A 24,919-nucleotide genomic window follows, 5' to 3' on the forward strand; every position below is an offset into this window, starting at 1 on the left:
GCGATTGAATAGAGAGAAAGAAAGAGGAGAGATGAAAATCGAGAGAAAGCACAAAGGCCGCGGTATTCATAGTCGAATCTTATATTTAAGACCGTCTTAGTACAGTCTTAAGGTGTTATGAACCAATCATCACAGAGCCATATTAGTATTTTAAGACATTACTTAAGACAATCTTGAAATAAGAACTGACTATGAATACCGGCCAAAGAGTGACAAAAAATCAGAAAAAGCAGGAAAGAATATCAAAAAACATACTGTGTGCATCGCTGTGTAAAATTGAGACACGTTGATTTAAAAATTTTTAACATTCGTCGAACATGCTAATAGGATTTTGAGGATTTATTATATGCGCATATACAAACGTATATATAGAATTATATTTAGAAATTTAGAATGAAATATATATATATATATATATATATATATTTTAATATATAAAATCGCAGTAATAAGAAAAGAAGGCCGATGACGCTATAATTAACGATGGAACGCGGAAACAAACCGAATCATTGACGTAAGCCGGATATCGTAAAATAAAATTGGATTTAATTGTACCCTAGATATAGATAATATTATTAAAGTGTTCATAAATAGAGCGTAAACATGTTCTCGCGGAAATACATTTAATAAAACGTCCGTTATAGAATGAAATGCGTCCGCGCGCTAGGAACTTTCAACTCAACACACATTTCAATATGTCAATAACACCGTTGAAAAAGCTCGTTTATCTTTTTATCGTTGATCGAGAGATAAACCGACCGATGCTCTTCGGCACGTACCAAGGCCAAGGTCTGGCCTCGCGATCACGTTGGTACTGTTGGTAGTCGACCGTGAGTTTACGAGCTTCATCCCATTGGATGCGCCAGTTTAACTCTTTGATTATACGTGGCTTCCCGACAAGTTGCATCCGTTTTCAGGCATTTCTATTTCGTAGATACCTACCTACGATTAAACGCTCGTCGATTTAACGTTTGTCTTTTTTGAAGAAAGAATAAAGACTACCGTTTTTTAACTGAACTTTTATCTACTTTAGAACTCTATTGAAAACTTGCAGAAGATATTTAAAAAAAATACAATTAATTAATCGTAGAGATTAGCACCCTCTTCGGTGTGTTAAGGCCCCCGCACAATGAAATATATAAGGAACCAGAAATAGATTTTAGAACAGCGATTAGAAATAAGAAATCAGGAATATAAAGCTGGTGTAGCATTAATACACGGCTTCCGATAAGTTAAAAATCTATTGCCTGTGTTATTCCCTGTTTCTGTTGCCTGTATTTTTCATCGTGCTTTCAACCTTATTTTTGCTTCCTAATCGTTAATATCCGTTCCTTGTTCCTTATAATTTTGTGTGGAGGCTTTTATGGTGTGTTATATATCCCCCCCGTTATGATTTATAATTTATATATATTAAATCTGGCATATATATATATATATATATATATAATTTCAAAAACAGCATAAGCTGCAATTCCATCTTTCTCTGATGATTCAAAGATCATATTATACATTATCTTTTCGTTATTTTATTTTCTCGCGAAGGACATGATTCTCGAATCTATGAGCGAAGTCTTGCGAACTTGTCAGAGGCTCTCGCAGATATTACAATTTTAAAATTTAATTCGTCCCTCAAGGCAAAAACTCTCGAGTTCGCTGCTTCAAAATTTTCGATTCAAGCCCAGTCTTCGACCCACACTCTTCGATTCATCGATAACTTTCTCAATTCTCTCTGCGTTACTTTAATCCGCCACACGAAACGCTTATGTTAGCGCCGTTTTGAATCGACACGATCCCGCGGTTTCGCCATTCCGTCGTTCCGATGTCATCGGGATATATGGGTCACCCAGTGGTTTCCGGGGAACGACGGGATTTCGAAAGGGGTGAAGGGGGAGAGGATGGGGAGGGCTGTTACGAAATCAGCTGTGCGTCCGCTCGGGTTGCTCTAGGTCGCGCCGATCCAGGACCCCCATTTCCACCCCCGCGGAATAGCGGAGGGGAGACCGGAGAGACTAAAGGTCGCTCGTGGGTTAGATCAATACTGAACTACTACCCACATACCTACCTACCCTACCCTCCTCCCTATCGTGCGCTAATAAGAATATCCAGAGAGGATTAAAACTCTCTCTCTCTCTCTCAGCATCGGGAACCTTTCGCCACGTAAATATATCGCCCCCTGCCATGATTATTCCCACGTATGCGATAATCGTTTCGTTGACGGGCCACTTGCAGTGAACCCTTACACGTTACGGGGGATATCTCCCATCTCTCAAGTGGATCTTTCCTCGGGACGAATTTAACGGTCGCGATATTAATTAAGGAGATTGTTGCAAATAGATCTTTGAGAGAAAATGGAACTTTGCCTCTTAACTATAATAATCCCACGTAGATTTCGCTTTTTCTAATTGCGGACTTAATTATCCCAAGATATAAAAAATTGAATTGAAGTAGAACTTGTAGAGAAAAAATTAAGAAACGACTCAACGCGTATCTCACTTTCACACGCGTATTTAATTGGACGCTTTAATTGCTAAAAGATTCAGCGTAGAAAATCAAAAGGCGATTATATTAAATTAAAATAAAAGTGAAGTAAACAAATATTGATTTCAATTATGGATTTTCTGCGTCTTAATTGGTGAGTTAATTGTTGCAAATCGAAATTATAATGATATTTGCGGAAGCCTGACTGGTTACATTTATCGCGTTCATTCACCGCATTCCACATGGGATTTCCTTGGGGTTCTACCTGCGATAAGCAAGGTAAATATTTGTTTTCCAAAAGCGTTCCGTGGCGCGATATCGACGCGTCTATTTCTATTTTCGAAAAACAAGACGATAAATCGAGTTTGAGTGTCAGATGGGTGAGCGAGACAGTATTTCGCGATATTTCAACGAGATATCACGTTTCATATATGCAATACTTATACATCAAAATTTGATAAAGATAATTATTTAATAATTATAAAAATGATTAAAATAAAGCAACGTAAGATGAGTGGAGTATAGATAAAAAGTATTCGTTTCCAGATCCGATGTGCTCAAATTGAATAAGGATCGAGGGAGGGAGGGGGGGAGAGAGAGAGAGAGAGAGAGAGAGAGAGAGAGAGAGAGAGAGAGACCACTGTGTCAATGCTAAGCTCTCGTTACGTAATGCTATAACGTTCGTTGGACCAAGTATATTCATTTTCCGCGGAAACAAACCGAACCGAGCCAAGAACGCGCTGGTACCTTGAGAATTACCGCTCGGCTCGCAGCGGCTTCTTTAAATTAAACGAAATTACATTCCACTCGTGCGGAATACGATCCGACGCTACATAACAACGCGTACGTTTTTGCGGCCCGTGCTCGATCGAGTGAGAATCACTGTCCCCCGCGAGCCTCTCGGAGAACAGCCACGACATCCGGCCGTCGAGACTGATCGCCTTCGCAGAGTCCCCCGCCCAGGAAATATTGCAATTCGACGCATCAAGCCATCCTTATTATTATAGACCCGCACTCGCGGTTCATCCGTCGCGGTCGTTTAGATTAGAGGATCGCCAGAGGTGCCATGCCCTCGCGGCAAATATAAGTTATCGGAAATGACGGGTTTTTTTGGACGAGAATATTGAATCCATAATTTTCTGAGCTTCGAGACATTCTGAGATCTGGAGGCAACCTAGAATAAACCTTGTAACTTATGAACTTAGCGTGTTCCAAATTCTTCGAATACGTGTAATTTGAAATGCTCATCTCTCCCTTGAAGATTTAATGGACTCCATTAGTCGTGAATCCACAAAATTGTGTAACAAACGATTGCGTGATACGAAAAATATCTTCAGCACGGAAAGAATTTATCGCGGACCTATACCTCGGTCTTGCGAATTTGTGTTATTTTCAGCGGCACGTGACGAACGAAACGAAACCGACAGTGAAGTTGTGACAGTGAATTAAGCTACGACCGTGACCTCGTTAGGCGGTGTCCGCCAAATGAGAGGGAAATGAGAAGGGAGGTTTATATATTCGCCTGGTACTTCGCCAAGATACCGCGCCAAGTACTTCGCCGTAAACGATTCTACCTGTGTCGGTTAACGTTATGTCATAAACGTGGGTGAGACGAAAAGTCTTCAGGACAGGAGCCAATGGCCGGTATTAGGCGTTCGTTTATGACGACCCGTCTGCCAAGTGCAGTATTTTCTTCGTTCTGCTCTTGCTTATTCCTGCTATCGAACTGCCTTGTTTACGAGGAGCCGACAGTCTCGATCAAAGCTTAATTTACTATATAGTAAATCTGTTGGTCAGCCGTGTGTCACCTGATTGTTACGGCCTGATTTTGGCCTTCTTCGGTTGATCGGCTGCACAAACGACAGAGGAAGTTTGGGATTTTGTGGATCAAAGAGAGAGAGAGAAACTTGGTATTATATAATATCTTTTAATTATACGTTTGCATTTCTAATTAATATTAGATGTGCTATCCGATTCAAAGGGATGAATAGCTAATGACGACAAAACCGCGGCGTGTATCAGGCGAGCAGCTCTAATGAGCAGAGAACTAGATTTAGCACGAAACATTTAGTAGGCAAACACCACAGGATAGGCCTGTGCGGAATCGAAATATATTTACGATTTCGAATGCACCGTGACGATAATTTTGTTTCTTCTTATTGTTTGCGCCGGCCATCGCGACGGTGATAAATCTTCGTAGTACAATAGTCGGTCCAAGTGATCACGCGGCTTTCGGCCGTCATCTGGATGGATATTGTCTTTCTTATGGAGCTATTAAGAGTTCAAGGAAACAAGCGCGGCGAATGCGTGACTCACACGTTTATTAAACAGAATTTATTCATTCCTTCTATTTATTATTCTCTAAGAAAGTTAATATTATTTTTATTACATTTATAAATATATTTATAAGTATATTTATAAGTATAAATACAATTTTTTAATAATTAAAAAGATATAATAATTAAAATTATCAATTATGTAACACAATGATGATACTATAATAAAGTTAAATAATATAATGACAACGTAATGTATTTAACATTTATAACAAAATAATCAAAAGACCTAAAATAAAGGCTGTAATAACTTGGAATATTAAATGCATATTCAGCGATAAACATTTTTATCGAAGAATGAATGCGCGTTCGAGCGCAAGGTGGTTCGATCGATTGAACACGCTTGATGAAACATAATTGCGAGTTGTAGGTAATTGCAAACATCTGATGAATCAAGTCCGGAGGATTCAACCGTGAAATTAATTATGTTATCGTGCCGAGAAGCGAACCGGGTTGCCAAGATCTCCGGCTGAAATTAATTCGAAACCTTCGCACCGAGAGGCACCGAGAGCGGCAGAGCGATATTGCATCGGGCGATGCAGAAGAAGTTGGAAACGAAATGTAGAAGAAGTTAAAACGAGCTCTCGGTGACGCGCGCGCGTACGCGCTAATGTCTTTGGAGATGCTCGCGAAATGGCACACGTGCCATCCGCCACATCTCTCTGCGGCACGATTACGTAAGAACGGCTGTACCACGCGCGCGCGCGCTCACGAATCGATATATCCGGGGGTCTTTTATCCACGAAGCAATTGCCTTTCGAATACCTTGCTTACTTTACGAAAGATTAAAGCATACCAAATATATCTCTCATTTATCTAACGTGCTCTTTTGTCAATTATATATTGATTTGAAACTTTTTTAACAGTTTTATTCCAATCGAACTCTTTCCCCCAAAAATATCAAAATATTTCTAAATTCGAGATAGCACCGCACTTGTATGGGTTTTATGGAACACTTTGTGTGTGTCATGCGTTTGCGTGTTTATTTAAAGCAAAAATGTTTTTTTTTTCTTAAAAGTGCAAGCTTTGAAAGCTGTTAAATTGAATGTAGCGTTGCTGCTCGTTATATTTCTGGGAAATTCCATTATACGTATAGCTTACTTCCGCTCTTATCGCATACGTGACAATCATCCGACAAGTTATCTGACGTTTAGAAAACCAACAGATGTCACAAATTGTATGATAATATGCGTGGACAGAGATTAAGGTCTTACCTTCATTGATATAAGTATCAACTCATTGTCAGATATAATGATTATCGATCATCCAATCAACCGCGTGATTATCCGCACAATCATTAATTACCAGATAGTGATTAGTTAGAAAATATCAACAGAAAAATTATCACAGTTTAATTTTTTCTTTTAAATATATAATTCTACATTTTTTTTTAAATATTAAATTTCTAAAAAAAACATGTTTTATTTTTAATTAGTGATAAATCAATTTATAGAGCGAGCTTGTGTGTGTGTATATACATTCGGTGTATATAAAACTTTAAATATTATCGTATGGTATGTGCGAATGTATTATTATGAAATATTTCCTTCTACTTCTTATTTTTCTTGGCTGTGGCCAACAACAATGCTTCTTTACTTCTGGCCAACTCTTGAAATTTGTTTGTCTCTAATCTAAACGCTAAATTTCCACGTCGGATCTTATATACTCGCGATATATCAAGAAAGTACTACTTGGCGACAGTCATCTTTTATTGATTCGCATATCTGCAAATCGAGAATTTTATAATTAATTAGCGCTGTTCATCCATTGAACTTTGGCTCGATAACATTAATAATGTTAATCATCAGCGTTTGATTTTCTGGCCAGCGCGCTAACTTTCCACGGCAAAACTCTCCAACGAATCCCCAGAATGCTACGAAAACGATCTATTTTCGAGCTCGACGAATCGCTGTTGTCAGGCAGTCTTTCGACTCCCTGTCGCGCTTTTCAGAAGAACAGGGAGCAACTCTTAAAACAGCGAAACGATTACTTATATATGGTTAATATATTTAATTATGAAGGATTAAGTAAAATTTTTCAGCAAAGGCCAGAATATTAATTTATTTCAGCATTTATTTTTCTGTCTTTCTTATAGCGTTTGCTGAAACACATTATCAGAGATTTTCCATTTCAGAAGAGAAAGAGAGGAGAGTGCGGAAGGAATTGATCGAGATTCTGTTTCGTGCTATAACTATATATACCCACGTCCGCGTAGTGTGTTATTCCTGCTGCGTTATGCGTTCTATTCGTTTAGCCCTATCCTATTTCTCACTTCGGCTAATTCCATCACGGCGGGCCCGGTGGACTGACCTCGCGAACAAGAAACCTTTCCTGTCTTTCTATGCGATATTTTGAGACGTTTGACGTCCCGACGTCTAGCAATTCCCAGTAACGTTCGACAATGTCGCGATTTTACTTTCACGTGCTTTGTTTCAAATCACAACGAGTTTATAAATAGACTTTTAAACGTAAAAATATACGTATACAAAATGAGAAAGATTATTTGAAGAATCATAATGAGATGAATTATGTTTATATTAACGATAGCATAAATAATTGGTGAATATAATAAAAATAAATATGTATAATAAATTTTGTAACATGAGAAAAGCAAATAAATAAATAAAGTATAAAATTGAAATTATAGAAGGCTTTGATATTGGATATGTTTCGATCCTAGTTTCAGACCATCTTCAGTAAATAATCGTCCGTTAAAACGTGTAAAACATGTGTCTATCAGTGGCATATAGCAATACCTAACAACGGATACTTAATGATAAATCTCCTTCCGGTTCTAACTCTAAAGGAAGGGCTTTAGTACGTTATTATTATATATGTTGGAAACATTTTCTGAATGTCCTAACTTCTTCCAAAAAAAAAAAAAAAAAAAAAAAAAAAAGACACCGAAAACTACCAAATAAATAAAGTATTGAATAGTGAGTGAGAGAGGGAGAGAGAGAGAGAGAGAGAGAGAGAGAGAGAAATAAATAATTATTATAATTAGTGATAGTATTTGATAACTCTCTACGTTCTATCCATCTTGTCTAATTATATTAAACATTTATATTAATATTATATATATATATATATATATTATTAAGTTTTTAAATATAATTTGATGATTAGAATGTGGAGATTAGAGGCAACTTTGATTAAACTCGGATTAATTTATCAAGCAGTATGTATACTTGCGTTATTTTGTTAGTATATTGAACAAATCATTAGTTTCTTGTTGTTTAACTTAGAGGAAAAAAGATTAGATATGCAATAAATTATATAGGTATTATAGAAATTTTGTTTTAATCGATTGAATTAATCGCCAGTTCAGTTAATTAGAATTTGGTCGAACTTGCTCTAGCTAATTAAATACAAAAAATGTTTAGAAACAAAGACATAACGAAAGACAATTCGAGAAGATAATACTTTAATAATGAACAAGATGATAGTTTTTATGTTTTAAATAATTTAAATGCATATAATAAAATTAAAGAAGTTTTGGCTGTTCTTCCGAAAATGCAGTCCATGCTCCAATCGAAGTTTGTAAATATAGGTTTCTTTTAGATTTAAAAAAAAAGTATATCAAAAGGATTTTTTGCTACTCAAAAGTTAAGCAACTTTTTCAACATTTTCAATATTTTAATTCTTTTCTTATATGTCTTGCACAACATTTTTCAGTAGGAATTAATTGTATTAAATTCTTTAAGTCACTCGATTGTTGTGTTTGGCAATTATTCAATTTTTTAATAAGAAAAAATAAATACGCGGTTTGACATTTTTCAAATATAGGTATATTTAATATAAATCTCTCAAAGTCTCAATAATAATAATACTTCCCAAAGTTATCGTTAGGTGTCGCCACCTGTCGCTTTCGAGGGGCATCCAATTGAAGTCGGTCGATAAATACGGATCTTCTCGTCTCAACTGAAATTTTAATCTCTTGCTAACAATAAGTTCTAACAGAATTGCATATGTACACACAATGATTATATGTTTACATAGAGATAATGTTAAAATATTCAATATATTATTCCATTCACAGAAAAATTCATCATAAAATATCTTAATTCAATACCATTTTTGTAATAAATAGATACTAAATTGCAAAAATATACCTATTAGACATCACAGCATAAGAAATACGTATACGTCAAGTATAACATCTATATCGTGTGTTTGCTACATTTTTCTTAAATTGTCGTAAAATAGTTTTAGCTTTCAAAACACAAATTAATTTTTATTTAAATCATTCTCTCTCTCTCTAGCATCAAATGTAAGATTAATTGTAAGAATAATTCTTGCTCTCTCCGATATCTCGTATTATTATATTAGCGGTTTATTCTGGATTCGTAATATATAATAGTCGTTCGATATAACACTGCTCCTCTGTAAATACCTTACACCCCCGTGATTACACACATCAACTTGTAGACCCACATGATTCGTGAGAACGCGCGATTTCACGACGAATCGCTTTCTCATGACGTGTTGTCGAGGGCAAAAACGCCTCTGGTCGACGTCGTCCCGCATACAAGATCACCTACGTAATACAATATAACATATGACTGCGGGTGGGAATAGTTCATGGGCTTACGTATATCTTTGGATCTGATATTGCTTCTCGTATTCACGCAGAAACGCGGAAAAATGCGCCCATATGCAGGCCGTTCTAATATCTACCATACAGATCGGGATCCAAACTAACTTAATCGAGAAGTTTTTCAAACATGCATGCTTCTTTTGCTCCAAAATTGTTTGGAGTTTCTATATTGTAAAGATATTAGGTCTATTAAAATATTTCTGAGAAATATGAATATATAAATGTGAATTCGAATTAAATATGGTGTTCATTTCTAAAGAAGGGGAAGAAGAGGAAAGAAAGAAAGAGAAAAGAAAGAAGAAAGAAGATATATTTATCTTTTATTCTTTTTTTTCCAATTTTATTTTCAATTAATTTTATTTCTTATATGTATGTGTGTCCGTACGTATTTTAAATAAATGTATTACTATTGTATAATAATATGCATTATGTATAGTATGTAAAATAAAATATGATCACAAAATCATTCGAGTTTATAATAAGCTAATTCACAAATGCTGCACAATGCTCTATAGTTTCTCTTTTTAATACTTTTCATCGCACTTATACATCTCTTTTTCTGGGAACGAACGAGCAATTTATTTCGAAGGGAGTATTCGAGATTGTTATGTGTGGCTGTATAGATTTGAAAAGGTAGCACCCACACACACACGTTGACGAAAATATTCCATCGATAAATTGTTCTCGAGTCCTCCAGGACCCCGTATGGCGAAACCATATGCTTTTGAAGTCCATTTATGCTGGCTGAGAGATGACTCTTTCCGACACGCGACCCGCAGCCATTCCCGGACACTTCATTCTCGACGTTTTATTCGTGGCTGCGAGAAAATCCTGTATAGCCGTGGAATCTCTCATTGTCATTACGTCGCTTCACAGAAATAGGTAAAGATATACAAATAAAATATCGAGAGACATAATTATCAATGCAATGTCTTTGCATAAAAGCTCTCTAAAACACATATTAACATGGCTTAAATGATTTTATTAAACTTTTCCAGTTTTTTTTTTTTTATGTGAGCGAATATTAAGCGGAAATTCGTGCTGTTAAATGAACGACGAAGATACCATATTACGAATAATATTCGTTGCGCAAATACGCAACGGGGATACGAACGCGACGGATGCAAGCGAGCGTGTTCGCCGAGAGTTAATCAGGATGCGACGTCATCGTTTAAAGCGTTCGTATTTTCTCTCACTTCGAAGGGCGATATATGCGCTCGAAACCGCGCGATATGCGCTTGGATATTTATATTCTTAAAAAAAGTCGTGATTTTTTCTTTTTTTCTTTATTTCTCACGGCGATATTATATAATTACCGTACTTGATAGATCAATTATTATTACATTGATTGTATTGTTTTCTATATCATATATTATATATTTTACTTTATATTTTAAACAATATAAAATAAATTATAGATAGATACCTAAACTTAAAAAATCAATAAATTAAAATTAAAATGTTTTATATATAAAATTGATTAATATACTAATATCTTATTCATTAGTTATGTATACCTACTGATATTGAAGTCATTGCCCGTATTTTCAAAAGCCCAGAATAAGACGCCGAAACAAGCTTCACATGGTCGTGTGCTATATAGAAATATAAACACACACAGAGAACTTTATTCTCCCTTTGGACATGAATGGACCCAAATTCTAACGTGTCATTGTGTACGATCTGGAGGAGTTCAGCCATCAATACAAAATAGACGATTTGTGACAGACATAGAGAAACATGTCTCTTTGATATTCGCCTTATATTTTCCGCCCTTGCAAACGCGTAAACGCAATCTACGATTTCCAAAATCTTACGATTATTATTTTGTGTTCTTTTGATCAATTTCATATGTTCATATCTAATTATAAGCTTAGAACAAGTAATAATAATAAGGAATGGAATTTTTTTCTCTTTTTTTTACGCGTAGAATCTTTTTTATAAACTTTATCATAAAGCTGTTGCTCCATGGGAGCAGAGTTTAGCAGAAAAATTTCAATATATAATACCGTACCGGCTGACAGTTAAAAGTATACGATATCGGTAGTGGCCGGCAGGAAGAGCTTGAGAACGCGTAACATCTCATTGACGATATTTGCGGCACGGAGAAAAAGAGAAAGAGAGAGAGAAAGAGAAAGAGAGAAGCATGGCGGAGGTTCCTCGTCGCCTTCGCGTAATTACGTCCAATTGAGGCAATTTAGACCAATTGAACGTTAACAGGCTCAATTGCCATGCAGTCCAGGCCCCGACCCCGACGCTGCGGGCAGCATCGCACGTTCGTCGTTAAACGTTATGACAAACCTACGACGGAAAAAAAAATACGAATGACGTGCAGAAAAAAGAAGAAGTCCACCGTTCAGAGGTCGAGCATCCGCGTCTCTCTGTTTCTCTCTCTCTTGGCGCGTGCGCGTGTTTCTGACGAAGTTTCCTTTCGTGATGAAGTTTAGATTCGACCTCGCGTCTGTATATAGTTTGCAAAATCTTATATATAATCCAGAAGGATTTTGTACTTGCATTTACAAATTAGTATAATTACTATAACATCGATAAAAGGATATTTTATTACAATTGTATTAAGATATTTCAATCATTCTTATATAGCATTTTATTTTTAGGTCAGAAACTTCTTTTTTTTTTTTATTACAATTGTGGTAAAATATATAACAAATTTGATCGAGATAATTTCGATGCTCTGATTATTATAATTGTTTTATAAAATAATCAAGATTGCGTCTCTCGTAAATTTACCATAAATCTACTATACTTAAATTTAATACTTATTTAGCTTATGTATGTAAAATTTGTACGAGAGTTGTATGCAATAAACATTATACGCGACATGTAAAAAATAATAAATTATTATCTCTCGTATATTATTATTTTAACTAATACAGTTATAAAAGTTATATTTTAAAGTATTTTTCAAGTTAACGATTCGATGCAACGAAATTTCAATAAGACATATACCTACTCACAGTTAATGATTGCGTGATTTTGATGATGTCAGTCATTTTTAGTCTTTCTGTATTAAATAAAAGATAAAAGAGACAATTTTATTACACGTAATTCATATAGCGAATTTGGTTGGACACACCATCAGTGCGCACTGGTGCATATTAAAACCGATGTACACTGATTTAATCTCTAATCTTTAAAGTAAAATGCAAATATCTCGACTGATAAAATGCCCAATACGCATATATCTTATCAAACAGCGCAATAAAGAATATTGAGAATTTCGCGATTTAACTCACGTTATATTAAACACACACTTTATGTTGATTTGTGTATATACGACGGCTTTAATGTGCGCACAAAACTGAATTCGCTAATAATAACTGTTCTTTTCGACCAAACCACTTTTTTCTCGATCTTTATCCGTTCTTTTTATTATGACATGTATACCTATATTTCTTTTTTTATTGTGTCGTTCTGAACGTGTACACAGAGCGCAGCTAAAAAAGAGTAAATTCTCGAATAATTTTATACATTTGCGCTACGTATCGAGAGTACATTTGATGGAAGCCGAAGCAGCGAAGAGGTGGAGCCGAAGAGGCCGCGCCACTTTATCCCCCTCCGCGCGAAGTAGTGGGGCAACGACGTATCACACTTGTCTTCTTTTCTTTATCTCTCTTCAGACCAGACTTCGTCCAACCGCGTCGCAGACGGAGTGGGGAGCGTTAACGCGTCTCCTTCCTCGTGCACTTCACGTTCTCGTCCCTTTTTCTCGCGTTTCGTCCGCTTGCATCGTGCTCGTCCGTCACCGATACCGGTCATTTGCATAATCATGGTGCAACAAACGAAGAGATTTCATCATGCAAAATAAAAACGCGCACTGTTCGTCTTATTCCTTCGGCGAGATAATCAAGTTCGTGGTACGCGATATGAAGGTCGGCAAGCGCGAGCGAGCTGGTGATATTTGACGAATGGAGCGCTTCAAAGATTCGAAAAGAATAAAAAAATAAAAAAAAAATAAAAACAACCAGAATTATCTTCCCTCGCGGTCGATGTGTCGCTATTTTTTACACATTTGCGGTCCGCGAATTATGACGGTATATACGAGATCAACATGGAGTCTCGCTCGTTCTTGCATGGCGGTGAAGCTACGGCGACTCGCACTTCCGGTACGCCGCGCGGCGCGAGAAGCGCGCGAAAGCGCGATGGCGGGGAATCACATCGCGAATCCTCCTTGGACCGCCTTCGAATCTTGAACACCTGATGGTCAATCCGGCGATGTACCGACGACGCACCGCGGACGAACACGCGTTTATTATGTAGGTCATGTTTGTGTCTCGCGAGGAGCAAGATGGCGGACACGTGGATGCGAGAGAAAGTCGCGGATACGGAGGGTCGGTGCAGGAGGCTGCGTTACACTGCAGTCCGGCGCTCACCGGACCTTCACTTATATCGTCGCTCGGCTAATAACGCTAGTAATGTGATATGATTAGCTTAGTTGAGTTCAGTTTAGTTCGTATTCGTTCAATTTAGTGGTTCGCCAGCAAAATCACATCGAGTTAAACCCATTTAGGCCAGTTAAGTTACCGACTTCTCCTCGTTCTCTTGCGGCCGCCACCGCCGCCGCCGCCGCCGCTGCCGCCGCCGCTGCCGCTGCCGCGCATCGACCTCCTGGGGTTCGATTCTCCTTGACGCGGAGAAATATCCCGAAATGTCCTAGAACATCCCGCATGAGAGTCCGGTCTTGTATTCTGCCGTGAAATTGGAAATTAAACGCGCCGCGGGGAATATCGCCATTGAAACATCTTGGTCGACTGACAATGATGAGTCAGTCGGGAATGCAATTGATCTAATATAAGAAACAAGGTCTCAAGCCCTTTTCAAGTATGATCTATAGAAAAAAAGTACTTCATATTTTACAATTTTCGCAAGATCTATAGAAAATGTAAAAATGTCTATAAAAAAGAAATAATATTTCTGAGAAATTTCTGTAAGGAATAATAACACTTCTAATTTTTGTCAAAATTAATATAACATTACGGTTTAGATTTATAAATGTAAGAACATAATATAATACTACAAAAAAATATACATATATGTGTATAAAATATAAAAAACTATTTGTATTTTTAAAAACTCTGACTCGTTCGTCGAAATTGCAGGAACATACCTGGAAATTAATTGATATAACGTATAAAATGTTTAGATTAAACGATAAGCTGCTGTTGCGTTTAGGTTTACGCATTAAAATGGTGGGACGATGGATCACGATGACGCAGTCACCCGCATTATCGCACCTTTATCCTGAAAGTTTTTTTATATTAATTACCGTAATATCCCTCATATTTATTGTATTCCCCCTGTCGATTGTTTTACGAGATAAAAACGATCGAACGTGCGTGCTTTGACCCTAAGCAATAGGTATGCGCATGGCTTTGATCAGAGAATGGATATCACAAGTGAAATATTATTTAATTGAGTAATGTATATAATTATTGAATTAACGATTAATGATGCAGAAGTAAGTTAATAATAGTTCAATTTTTAAGAGCCATAAGAACAAAGAAATGCGAGATTATTTTTCTTCGTCACACAATTTGTTTTTCTTGGCAACAAATTTCTTTTTTCTGATTGTATAATAGCTGACAAACATTTGAATACATTTTATATTAAAAGGTCAATATTGTTACGTATTTAATTATCAATCGGATGTTGTCGCACCTCTTGACGTATAGTTGCAGTCATAAACAGCAGTAATAAATGATAAACCAGATAATTTTGCTGATATTAAACTTTCTATTATTACATCTTGAAGAATATGCTTTTTCATAAAAGCAGTTAATAAAGAAAAGTATAATCTAAACACTTCAATAAAAGTCAATAAAATAAGACAGAAGATGTAACGGGTAAAATAAATCTAGGATTAGTTCGCATACAAAAATGAGGAAGTATAATTGAGCGATCGAGCAGGGACAAGGTAATGCCGGGGAGACGATTAGGGTCGATCGGTGGCGCGATGGAGGCGATCAGAGCGGAGAGCGCGACGAAATCGGCGCGTATACAAGCGCGCGCTAATTACCGACCACGAAAATTAACGGTTAATATACGCGCGTGTACGCACGGGGAACGGGGGGTTGGTTTGATTGGGCCAATTCGAGGCAATTCCTGGCGATTGCTGATTTCATTGAGCTTGCGCTTAAGAGTGGCCTGGCTCAGTGCTACGCCAACTGCCGGCCAACAGAGACATGGATCTCTTCCCCGGGGCAACGAAGGTGCCGCATACACCTTTCGCGATCTCGATCGATGTCGATCGCGGATCTCCCATTCGCGTTTTCGCACGGCATCGACTTTCCCCACCTCGCTGGATCGTCCGTGAAGAACAGTTCGTTATATGGAAATGTCGTACCGCTTCCGATCTGCATTTCGTTGAACACGGAAGATGAAGAAAAAAAAAGTGAAGAAGGAAAAGGTGAAGAGGAACATGAGGACGGAAGAGTTGTCAATTTTTGCACGTGTCTCGAATGTTTCTCATCTCGATGATGGTAATTCATATTTGTATGTTCAATCGGAAAGGAGTGTTCGTCTCGCAAAGATTTTGATGACGGTACGCTATAAATCGACGGGAGATTTACACGTACTATACACGTCGCTGTGCTGTAAATACACGTCGGAATTCACGATGGATTCAAGGTAAGAAGATAAGCTGTTAATCATTACGTTTTTTTAAACGTCGTACCGTATAGATTGCTTTATCGTGTACTGCAAATGGAAGAAAACAGGGATTTAGTTGTTCTTAACGCGAATTTCTTCAATTCTAAAAATTGTTTTCGGATCTTCTATAAACATTATTCAATGAACTTTTTTTCCATATCTTAATATCTCGAGTCCGTCTCACGCGTATTACCTCTAAACGCAATGCGGAGACTGGGTGAAACTCGTCTACTTCCCACGAAGCGAGAGCGACTCCCTTATTTCTATTCCCACGAACGCCTAGCGTGTAACCCTCGCACGGATGCTCGTACCCCGTGTCATTTCCACCCCCGTCCGCGCACCAGCAGATATCGAGAGACGTTTTTTGCGCGCAGGTCGGCAGAGGAGGGGAGGGGGAGAGATAATGGGAGAAAGGAGGGGGGAGCGAGTCGCCCACTGACCACGGGGGCCCGCGGAAACAGTGGAGCGAGGAGAACGATGGCGCTGGACCATGAGAGGCAGCATCACCGCGCCCGCATGAAGCAGGATTGGCCGGGGCCCCGGGTATGGGGGCGGTCTGGGCCGGCGTGACGCGGAAAATATAAGCCTGTGTGAGTGGCGGCTGATTAACCAGAGGCTCGGGACGTGGAGTAGTGGCGAGAGTGTCCCGATAGAGAGAAGAGAGGACGGACGTTCCTCTCGTTTTCGAGGGAGACGTCGATCGTCGGGTTATTCGGTCCAGTTCTTCCAAGGTCCGCCGCGAATAATCGGCCGGCGCATCGCGCGAGTTAACGCCGCTTAAAACTAATCAAAATTAATCATAACCCAGGCAACAATTGATCGCAATTGCCGCGCGCGCTCCATTACGGGCAATCGGGCGACGCGCCGATCCTCTTCCCTTTTTTTTCTCCACCGACGGGAAGCGGAAAGAATCTCGGAAGAGCCTCGCGATGATCTAAGTATGCCAAGGTGTGAGACGGCCGATCTCGTTGGCTCTCGGATTTCAATTTAACCGTGTTGGTCACTCGACACTCCCGAAGATGGTGAAATTGACGGAGGAGATCCGAAAAGGGAAGCTTCACGTGTTGAAGAGATAAGCAGAAGTGATTTGTGACATCCCTCACGTGGGAGTGATTGGATTTGTGACAGCTAACCGGCACGTTGGACCAAGTCGATTAAGAATCGGAAATCGAAAGTCGAGGTTTCGCAAGCTTGGTGATTGCGCACAATCCGACTTTTTTTAACCGAAAACCGAACAACGGTGCGAGCTGGACGTGGGATGGAAACGCGGAATGAGAGTAAAAACTCTAATGCGAGAAAAGAGAGCTAACAAATAATTGATGATCAGTCGAATCCCGAAATCCTAGAAACTTCCTCGTTTCTCGTCTTTGGAGTCGGTAGTAACATGTCTCTTTGAGATCAAGAAAGATATATACTTCGTAGAAAAAACGTCGAAATTTTACGCTTTGAAGTGCGCGGACTATCGTCCGATCCTTCGAGAGAGTTTGTCGGTTTAAAGGTCTCCCGTTTAAGGAAAGAAATTATTATCAAAGAAGATGGACGGTGCACCCTCGTGGGACGATCCGATCTTCTCGGACTTTGGGACGCGCGGCGGGACCACCGGGGCCCACAGTATCCAGGTGATGCTGAGCTTGCACGGTGGTGGCGGTCATCACGGAAGCGGCGACCTGATGCCGACCGGCGGCGGTCAGCTTCACAAGCTCGACTCGTCCAACAGCCCGTCGCCGCATCATCAGGCCGCGTCGCAGCATCAGCATCACCTGCAGCAACAACAGCAGCAGCAGAAAGAACTCAAGGAGCTCGAGTTGTCCGGCATGTACGCGCCGCTGCCGCCGCAGACCCAGGACGTCACCACCTCTACGTCCACCAGCGTCACGCCGACCTCGACGAGTCTTCAGCAGAGTTTGCAGCTTGGCAACGCGCTCAAGAGGAAGCCGGACGATCCGATCAATGCGCTCGCGCCAGGTAATCGATGCTCGATTCGGTTATCTTCTCCGTCTTCTTCTCATCAATCATGAAGCGTGTTTCCTTCGAGACACGACCCTACGCTTATCTTTCTTCTTATTTCCGCTTTCTACAGAAACTGTTGTAGCGCTCCTCCTGTTGTCCTCCTGACTCAGTTCCTTGATCTCGTGTCTAAACTTTCCAAACTTTTCGATTGACGAACAAATATTAACTTTGCAGTCAGCAGCGAGGCGCAGCCAGCCAAGAAGGACTCGAAAAAGAAGACTGACAACAATAATATCAAGAAGAAAAAGACAAGGTACTTGCATGTGATGAAACTGTGTGATTGATCTTATATTTAAATATCCTCTCAAGTATTTCATTTTATAAAATAAAAATCTCTTAAATTTATTATTAAAATCTCTTAAATCTATTAAAATATCAATACATCTTTAATTTAAATTTATATTGTAAATATTAAATCTAACTTTTTCTTTTTTCGGTTTACTTGTAGCTAATGTTTATTTATATCTAAATATATAAAATTTTCGATTTTTATATTTGATCTCTTTTCTTCAGAACAACTTTCACGGCTTATCAGCTGGAGGAATTGGAAAGAGCCTTCGAACGAGCCCCTTATCCGGATGTCTTCGCGCGCGACGAACTTGCGCTGAAGCTCGCGCTATCAGAGACTCGCGTGCAGGTGTGGTTTCAGAATCGTCGTGCAAAGTGGCGAAAGAAAGAACCACCGCGCAAGACCGCCGGTTACATGGCCGCAGGTTCCGCCAGCCCCGGTCTGTCAGGTAAAATTTTGCATTTTTGTGTGCAAAACCTGCGGGACAGAATCTTTTCAACGAAAGAGAGCAGAGAGACGTTAATAAATAAATCAATTATATAAAGGAATATAAGATTCCTCAAAGGCTGCGTTTGGGAAGCGCGCTATTAGCGCTATTTGCTTATTCTATCCTTGTTTTATACCTGATGAGCGATAAAGATAGAATGATGCAATAGCGCTAATAGCGTGCTTCCCGAACGTAGCCAAAAAGTATCAACATAATAATTAATAAAATCAAAATACGATTTAAATTTAAAATGTCTTAAAATTATATACATATATTCTTCCAATCTATTGTGTGTGTGTGTGTGTATTATTTTTCTACATATACTGCACGTGTAGAAAAAATATATTTCTATAGATATAAAACTATATTTTACATTCTATCCAACGCAACATTCGCGCACAATAAATTATTACAAAATTATATATTCTATACATTACGTCCCTTGAACTCTACAACTTATCTGTACAGATTCTGTTTTCTCTTGCCATTTATCAGAAACGTTTCCTATGTTTTCAGGCTCTTTCACGTCGCTCAACAACACCCTGAACCCGTTCGCGTCGCCGACGACGGCGACGGCGCCGTCGGACGCCTGGGCATACTCGCCGGCGGCTTACGACCTGGCGCCGCACCTGAATCTACTGAACCCGTCCAATTCGCCGTACTCGGCGGCCGCGGGCTTCGCCAACAACGGCAGCGTTTCGTACTCGTCGTACGCGAGCATGCTGCCGACGCAGCACGAAGCCGCGTTGTTCACCACGCCGGCCGCCGCCGGCAACACCATGCGCGTCCATCAGGACTACATGAATCCCGGTGGCGGCAGCAGCCCGCCGCCGTCCGGCGGGCCTCTCACCCGCGCCGACTATCAGACCATGGTGACGACGCACTCGCCGCCGACCCACCTCGGAAACTCCATGTCCGAGGACGAGCACGGCGGCTGCCTCGCGGACAAGTACGCGCACGACCAAGCCGCGGCCGATTACGGCCAGCAGCAACAGCCGCCGCCGCCGAACGATCAGAAGCAGGACTACGGCATGCACTCGCCGCAGGCGCGCCAGGCCATGAAGGATCAGGTCATGGTCAAGAGCGAGCCCGGCAGCCAGCCGAGCTACGTCCAGCTGCCTCCTTTTCTGAACTGACTCGCGGCCTCCTCCGCTCTAGATCTCTTCTAGGCGACTTTTGAGATCTGTCCGCGATTTTTCGCGACGAGCGCGAGGAGTATTATAGATCCTGGACTTGCAATTTCGATCGCGTAACTTCGGACCGAGCTCTCGCACCGGCGCTACTTACCATTCGTAACTCTCGATGGCGAACGAGCAGAATTCGACTCTATTAATCCGAGAACGGGCGCCTTTTCTTTTTTTTTGCATGAACGGTCACCTGGGGCTTTCACATCCCAATTAAAAGTCATTGTTATTATAATTACATATTGCATACTTTGGATTGTTCTATAATTTTTCAGTATTTGAGAACAATATGTATATAGATTTACTCAACATTTTCCGAAAAAAGTAAAGCGGGACCAAAGAAATATTTAAAAAAACGAAACAAGTACATTAAAATTATTATACCTTTTTTCGACACTGGAGTGTTAAATAGCGCCACCGCTCATGATATAAGAATTCAGAGATTGGAATAAATTTTTTTGAAAAATGCTATTTAAATCGTGAGCACCGGTGAGATCTCGATCGGTGTGCGGTATTCCGATTTTATTCGAAAGGATAATAATAAGTCCTAGGCTCTCGAGCTCGAAAATATTCGCGTTGCGACAGCCGCGATGTTTCCGTACTTGTTGCTTGAGTGATCGCGAGTGACGCGTCGCTTTACGCGTGAGAGTGATTTCGAGCCAAATTCCGATTAACTTAATCGGCAATTAACTTAACAAATAGTATATTTTGTTACCACGAATAGAATTATTAAATCTTTATTGTTTTGACGTAAAGAAAAAAAATTAGGGATTAGAGAGAGACAACAAATTATATATATTTAATTATATAATTGAAAACTTTTTTTACTATCAGATTAGATTCATTCCGATTAAATTAATCGGAGCTTAGCCTGAGTCGCCCAAAGTTGATTGAGCATCTATGTGCGAGAGATAATGCCGAAGAAAAAAAAGGATGTAAAAATATATCCTGAGGATATATAAAATATTTTATTTAACGGAAGGAAAGGGAATATATATATATATTTATATAAAAAGGATTCTATTTTCGCCGCTCTAATAACTTCATGTCTCGATCCGCGCGATTAACACTTGGAGTGACATCTCGCGATGACTATACTTCATTCGCATCCGAAAACGCTTCTTGGTTGATACGGATAAAAAATATGAAAATAATTCTTATTTTATGCTATTAATAATTACCCCATTTCGGAAAAATATAAATTTTTCTGAATCTAATGAGAGAGAGAGAGAGAGAGAGAGAGAGAGAGAGAGAGAGAGAGAGAGAGAGAGAGAGAATGAACGAAATATATTATTAGATTTGTAATATAATCGAGACAACTTTCCGTGCCTTGAATAATTAATGCCTTATGCGCAGTGCCTTTGCGTTAGAAGAGAGAAATCGAAATAATCTCGCTTTATGTATCTTGCAATATTCAGTTTCTGTATAAAAATAATTTGTAATAAATGAAGAACGAGGAAGGACGCAAAATTGATATAATCTCATCTCCGTACCGCAGTATTTGAATTTTATGCACATAGTACGCGAAGATAATTTGTAAAAAAAAAAAAAAAAACGAGAATCAAGGAACTCGATAGGTATTCTTCGCTTGATCTTCCATTTCGTAGCCTTGGTTGAAACATATTACTGTATTTTTTCATCCCACTTTTACATACGTTGTATAAGTTATAAATATACAAACTTTGTTTTCTGTAACGTGACTTGCTGTAAGATATTCTATACAAGTAAAAACGTTTATGTACAATATGTACATTATGTCTGTTGTTTCAACTGTTTATATTACACATATTGTTACTGCGTACATTGTCTACATCATTATGATCAATATCATCATTATCTTCTATTCTCAGATTATTTTTCACAATATTCACATTACTATCAGATTTCTTCACGGAATTTTGTTTTTCCAAAGATTGTTGCTTCGCGTTCTGCTCATTGCTCCACACACCATCGCCTGTGAAATGATTATTTTTCTCTAGCATATATAGGCACAATGCGAGATATTGGCTATTAGTAAACGAGTACTCCGTACTCTGAGAGTACTGTCGTTTCAAGTCAGCCAGTACTTTTTTCACTCTGGATCTGAAAAGAAACGGGAGATTTTTTTGATCAGTCATCTCTATTCTAATACTACAATATAACAAAATAAATAAAATAAAATAAAAACAAAGCTCGAAGATTGAAAAAACCAAAAATAGGAAAACAGAATTCATAATTTAAACTCCTATTACTCTCTTTGTTGAATATTCTAAATTATGTCTAATTTAAATAATTCTATTATTAAGTAGATTACTGTTTATAAAGTACGATGTGTATATTCGGGCGTATCTCGTTTATCGTAAAATGCTTCTTTAGATATTTTAACATCTGCACGATATCAACAAACGTAGCCGTTTTCCAATGTTGATGTCTCATTAGTAAATCGACCTCGTCCACTCCCAATTCCTTTATTAACACATGTCTTAAATTATGTTTGGCTGAAACTATGCCGGCTTGTATAGATCTAAAAAAATAAAATTAAAAAAATATACATACGTACAATATTAAAATACATGAAACCACATAGAGTCCTTCAATGTCCCACTATATTTGCAAAATATTTTACAAACTCTTACTTGTCCACTGCTGCTGCTGTAGACAGGAACGATTGTGGATGGGCCCACTTTAAAGAATCCATGATGTTAATATATTCCACACGATGCTTTGTTTTCTCTATTTGGCATATAAGTTGCAGCATTCGCGGATGCATGTACCACATGTTCAGGTCTGGGTGGCGTTTTAAAATCTCTATTCGCTTGTGGAAGGCTTCATTACTTATCATAAAAACTTTCATATAATTTTTTATGTATTTATCCGGTATTTCATACTGTTGAAACAACATCAATAATCGTTTAATATTATCCACATCTTGTAAAAGTATATAGGGGTATTTTCTCAAGAATGTTACAACTGGGATTTCTACGATGTTCGTAAAACTATTCAACAGCGACCTGATGTTATCGGCGGAAGCGACGATGACCGAGGGATTCTTTCTTATCTGTTTGAACAATAAATTTATGTAAATATATTTTATAGAATCAGCAAAAACTTAGAAATACTAAGACTCGATTAAGATTAGAAATTCAAATCGAAGAAATAATTCAAAGTAGACTTGAGAAATTGAACGATAATTCGCTTTCAACTCCTTTAAACTGATCAGGAAAATTTTCATAAAGAAATTCAGATAAATTTTAATGCTAAAGCTGTCTTTACCATTTCGTTGTCATAATGAAGATCAAGCCTGAGTACTTTCAGCGTCTCCGCAATCATGCTTATGCTCTTTATTTTCATATAACTGTGCAATAATATTTTATCGTCCAAATATGGCAGATTGAATACTCGAGTTTTGCAATACAGTAGACACTTTTGATAGTATTGCCGGAGTGTCAATTCCTCACTCAATTCCAACTGAGAAATATCTTTGGGAATTTCACCACCGAATATATTTGCAGCAATGTTTTGCTTGACTGGTATATCAGTCTTCTCTTTGAACTTGGACACTTTTGTGTTCAAATGATAGACTGTTCTGGAATTTTATAAATTATTGAAAGAAACTTATTCGTTTTACAGAACATAAATAATTCTGTCGACTGTTTACTTACTTATTTAGTAGATGCGTATTTATAACTGGCACTCCTACATCTTTGAGTACATTAATTCTATGCTCTAACTTATAGTCAAGCAATTTCAGACAATAGTGGAGCTTTTCCAAAGATTCCACGTTGACATGATATTTCTGGAGTAAATAAATAAAGATATTGTATATTATAAAAAAAAAAAAGATTACATCATTCATTTCAGAAAAGATTGTATTCTAACTAAAGACTGCGTAAAAAGTAGGGAAAAAACTAAAAATTTAGAAAAGTAGAGAGAGAGAGAGAGAGAGAGATTCTAAAAGGAAAATTTTTGAAAATATATTTCTTCAAAAATGAGTGAGTCTATAACGAGTCAGGTAAACAGTTCCAACTAAACAGCTTTAGTTAGCAATTCTTTGTTGATCCCTCGATTCTATTAAATTATATCACAAATAATGTAAAAAATATCAAGTCATTTGGTCATCCATATATTATACTTGAGACTTAGGGAAAAAAACAGATTGTATTTAAAATTATATTTGTATACCCACCTGAAATATCTGACAATTTTTTAATACTCGATGACAGGGAATATCAATGGTACTTTTCTTCATATCGAGAAATGTGTCCACTTCGGTGGAAGTTAAACCCAGGTTCGTCATGAGAATCTTTCGAAACTCATTCCTTTTTGAAATGTATGACATTTTGAGTAAACTTCTATTGGTGAATCTCATGATTAGAAAAAATATTGTATTCGATTTATACGATATAATTTTCCCAAATTTGACTTAGTAAATTTTCTTTTAAGTCACAGCAATCACGTGTATTCGAGTCGAGATATTTTATTATTCGACGGTGCTGTAAACGATTATAAAAATATTTGTTAGGTTAAGCTGGTTTAAGACGGTTTCCGACCGGCCCGACCGCTAATCAAACCTAACCTAACTAATTTACTCCGAAACAGCTGTAACATGGGGCGCGTTCAGCAGAACAAACGTGATTGGCTGCTTTGCAACAGTGTGTTGTAAAATTCGTGAATATGATTGGCGTATACTCTTATGCGGGGTCTACAATGGCTGCGTTCAGCAGACACAACTGTTGAGTTCGTCTTGTCAACACTCTACGTTGATTGGTTGGTTCTAAAAGTAAGAGCCAATCATGTTCGACTGCTGCTGAACGCGCCCAGTTTAAAGATTTCATATATTTTTTGCTTCCTCATCACAGTCTCCGATTTACGTGATCCTCCGATTAAACTCAT

The 24,919-nt window shown here is 38.3% G+C and overlaps 2 protein-coding genes and 1 long non-coding RNA gene across 3 annotated transcripts; 1 reads left to right on the forward strand and 2 right to left on the reverse strand.

Moving 5' to 3' along the window:
• Positions 1-9,754: 9,754 nt before the first annotated feature.
• Positions 9,755-16,456, reverse strand: LOC143896862 (uncharacterized). Its single transcript, XR_013256784.1, has 3 exons — positions 16,271-16,456; positions 10,933-14,082; positions 9,755-10,664 (listed from the first exon to the last, which is right to left on the reverse strand). It is a non-coding gene; the product is annotated as an uncharacterized LOC143896862 (long non-coding RNA).
• A 199-nt stretch (positions 16,457-16,655) lies between these two features.
• On the forward strand, positions 16,656-21,517 carry Repo (homeobox domain-containing protein reversed polarity). The gene is made up of 4 exons (XM_077404969.1): positions 16,656-18,042; positions 18,262-18,340; positions 18,601-18,824; positions 19,380-21,517. Exons 1-4 carry the CDS (start codon positions 17,613-17,615, stop codon positions 19,997-19,999), a joined length of 1,353 nt encoding a protein of 450 aa, XP_077261095.1. The 5' UTR covers positions 16,656-17,612; the 3' UTR covers positions 20,000-21,517.
• Positions 21,518-21,656: 139 nt separating this feature from the next.
• Positions 21,657-24,646, reverse strand: Mterf5 (mitochondrial transcription termination factor 5). Its single transcript, XM_077404968.1, has 6 exons — positions 24,213-24,646; positions 23,689-23,822; positions 23,300-23,612; positions 22,663-23,084; positions 22,341-22,550; positions 21,657-22,129 (listed from the first exon to the last, which is right to left on the reverse strand). The coding sequence occupies exons 1-6, from the start codon at positions 24,393-24,395 to the stop codon at positions 21,814-21,816; spliced, it is 1,578 nt and encodes a 525-aa protein (XP_077261094.1). The 5' UTR covers positions 24,396-24,646; the 3' UTR covers positions 21,657-21,813.
• Between the last annotated feature and the right edge of the window lie 273 nt (positions 24,647-24,919).

The sequence above is a fragment of the Temnothorax americanus genome, unplaced genomic scaffold, assembly GCF_048541705.1.
Source record: "Temnothorax americanus isolate GAGA-0224 unplaced genomic scaffold, ASM4854170v1 Scaffold2, whole genome shotgun sequence".
Taxonomy (NCBI): Eukaryota; Metazoa; Arthropoda; class Insecta; order Hymenoptera; family Formicidae; genus Temnothorax; species Temnothorax americanus.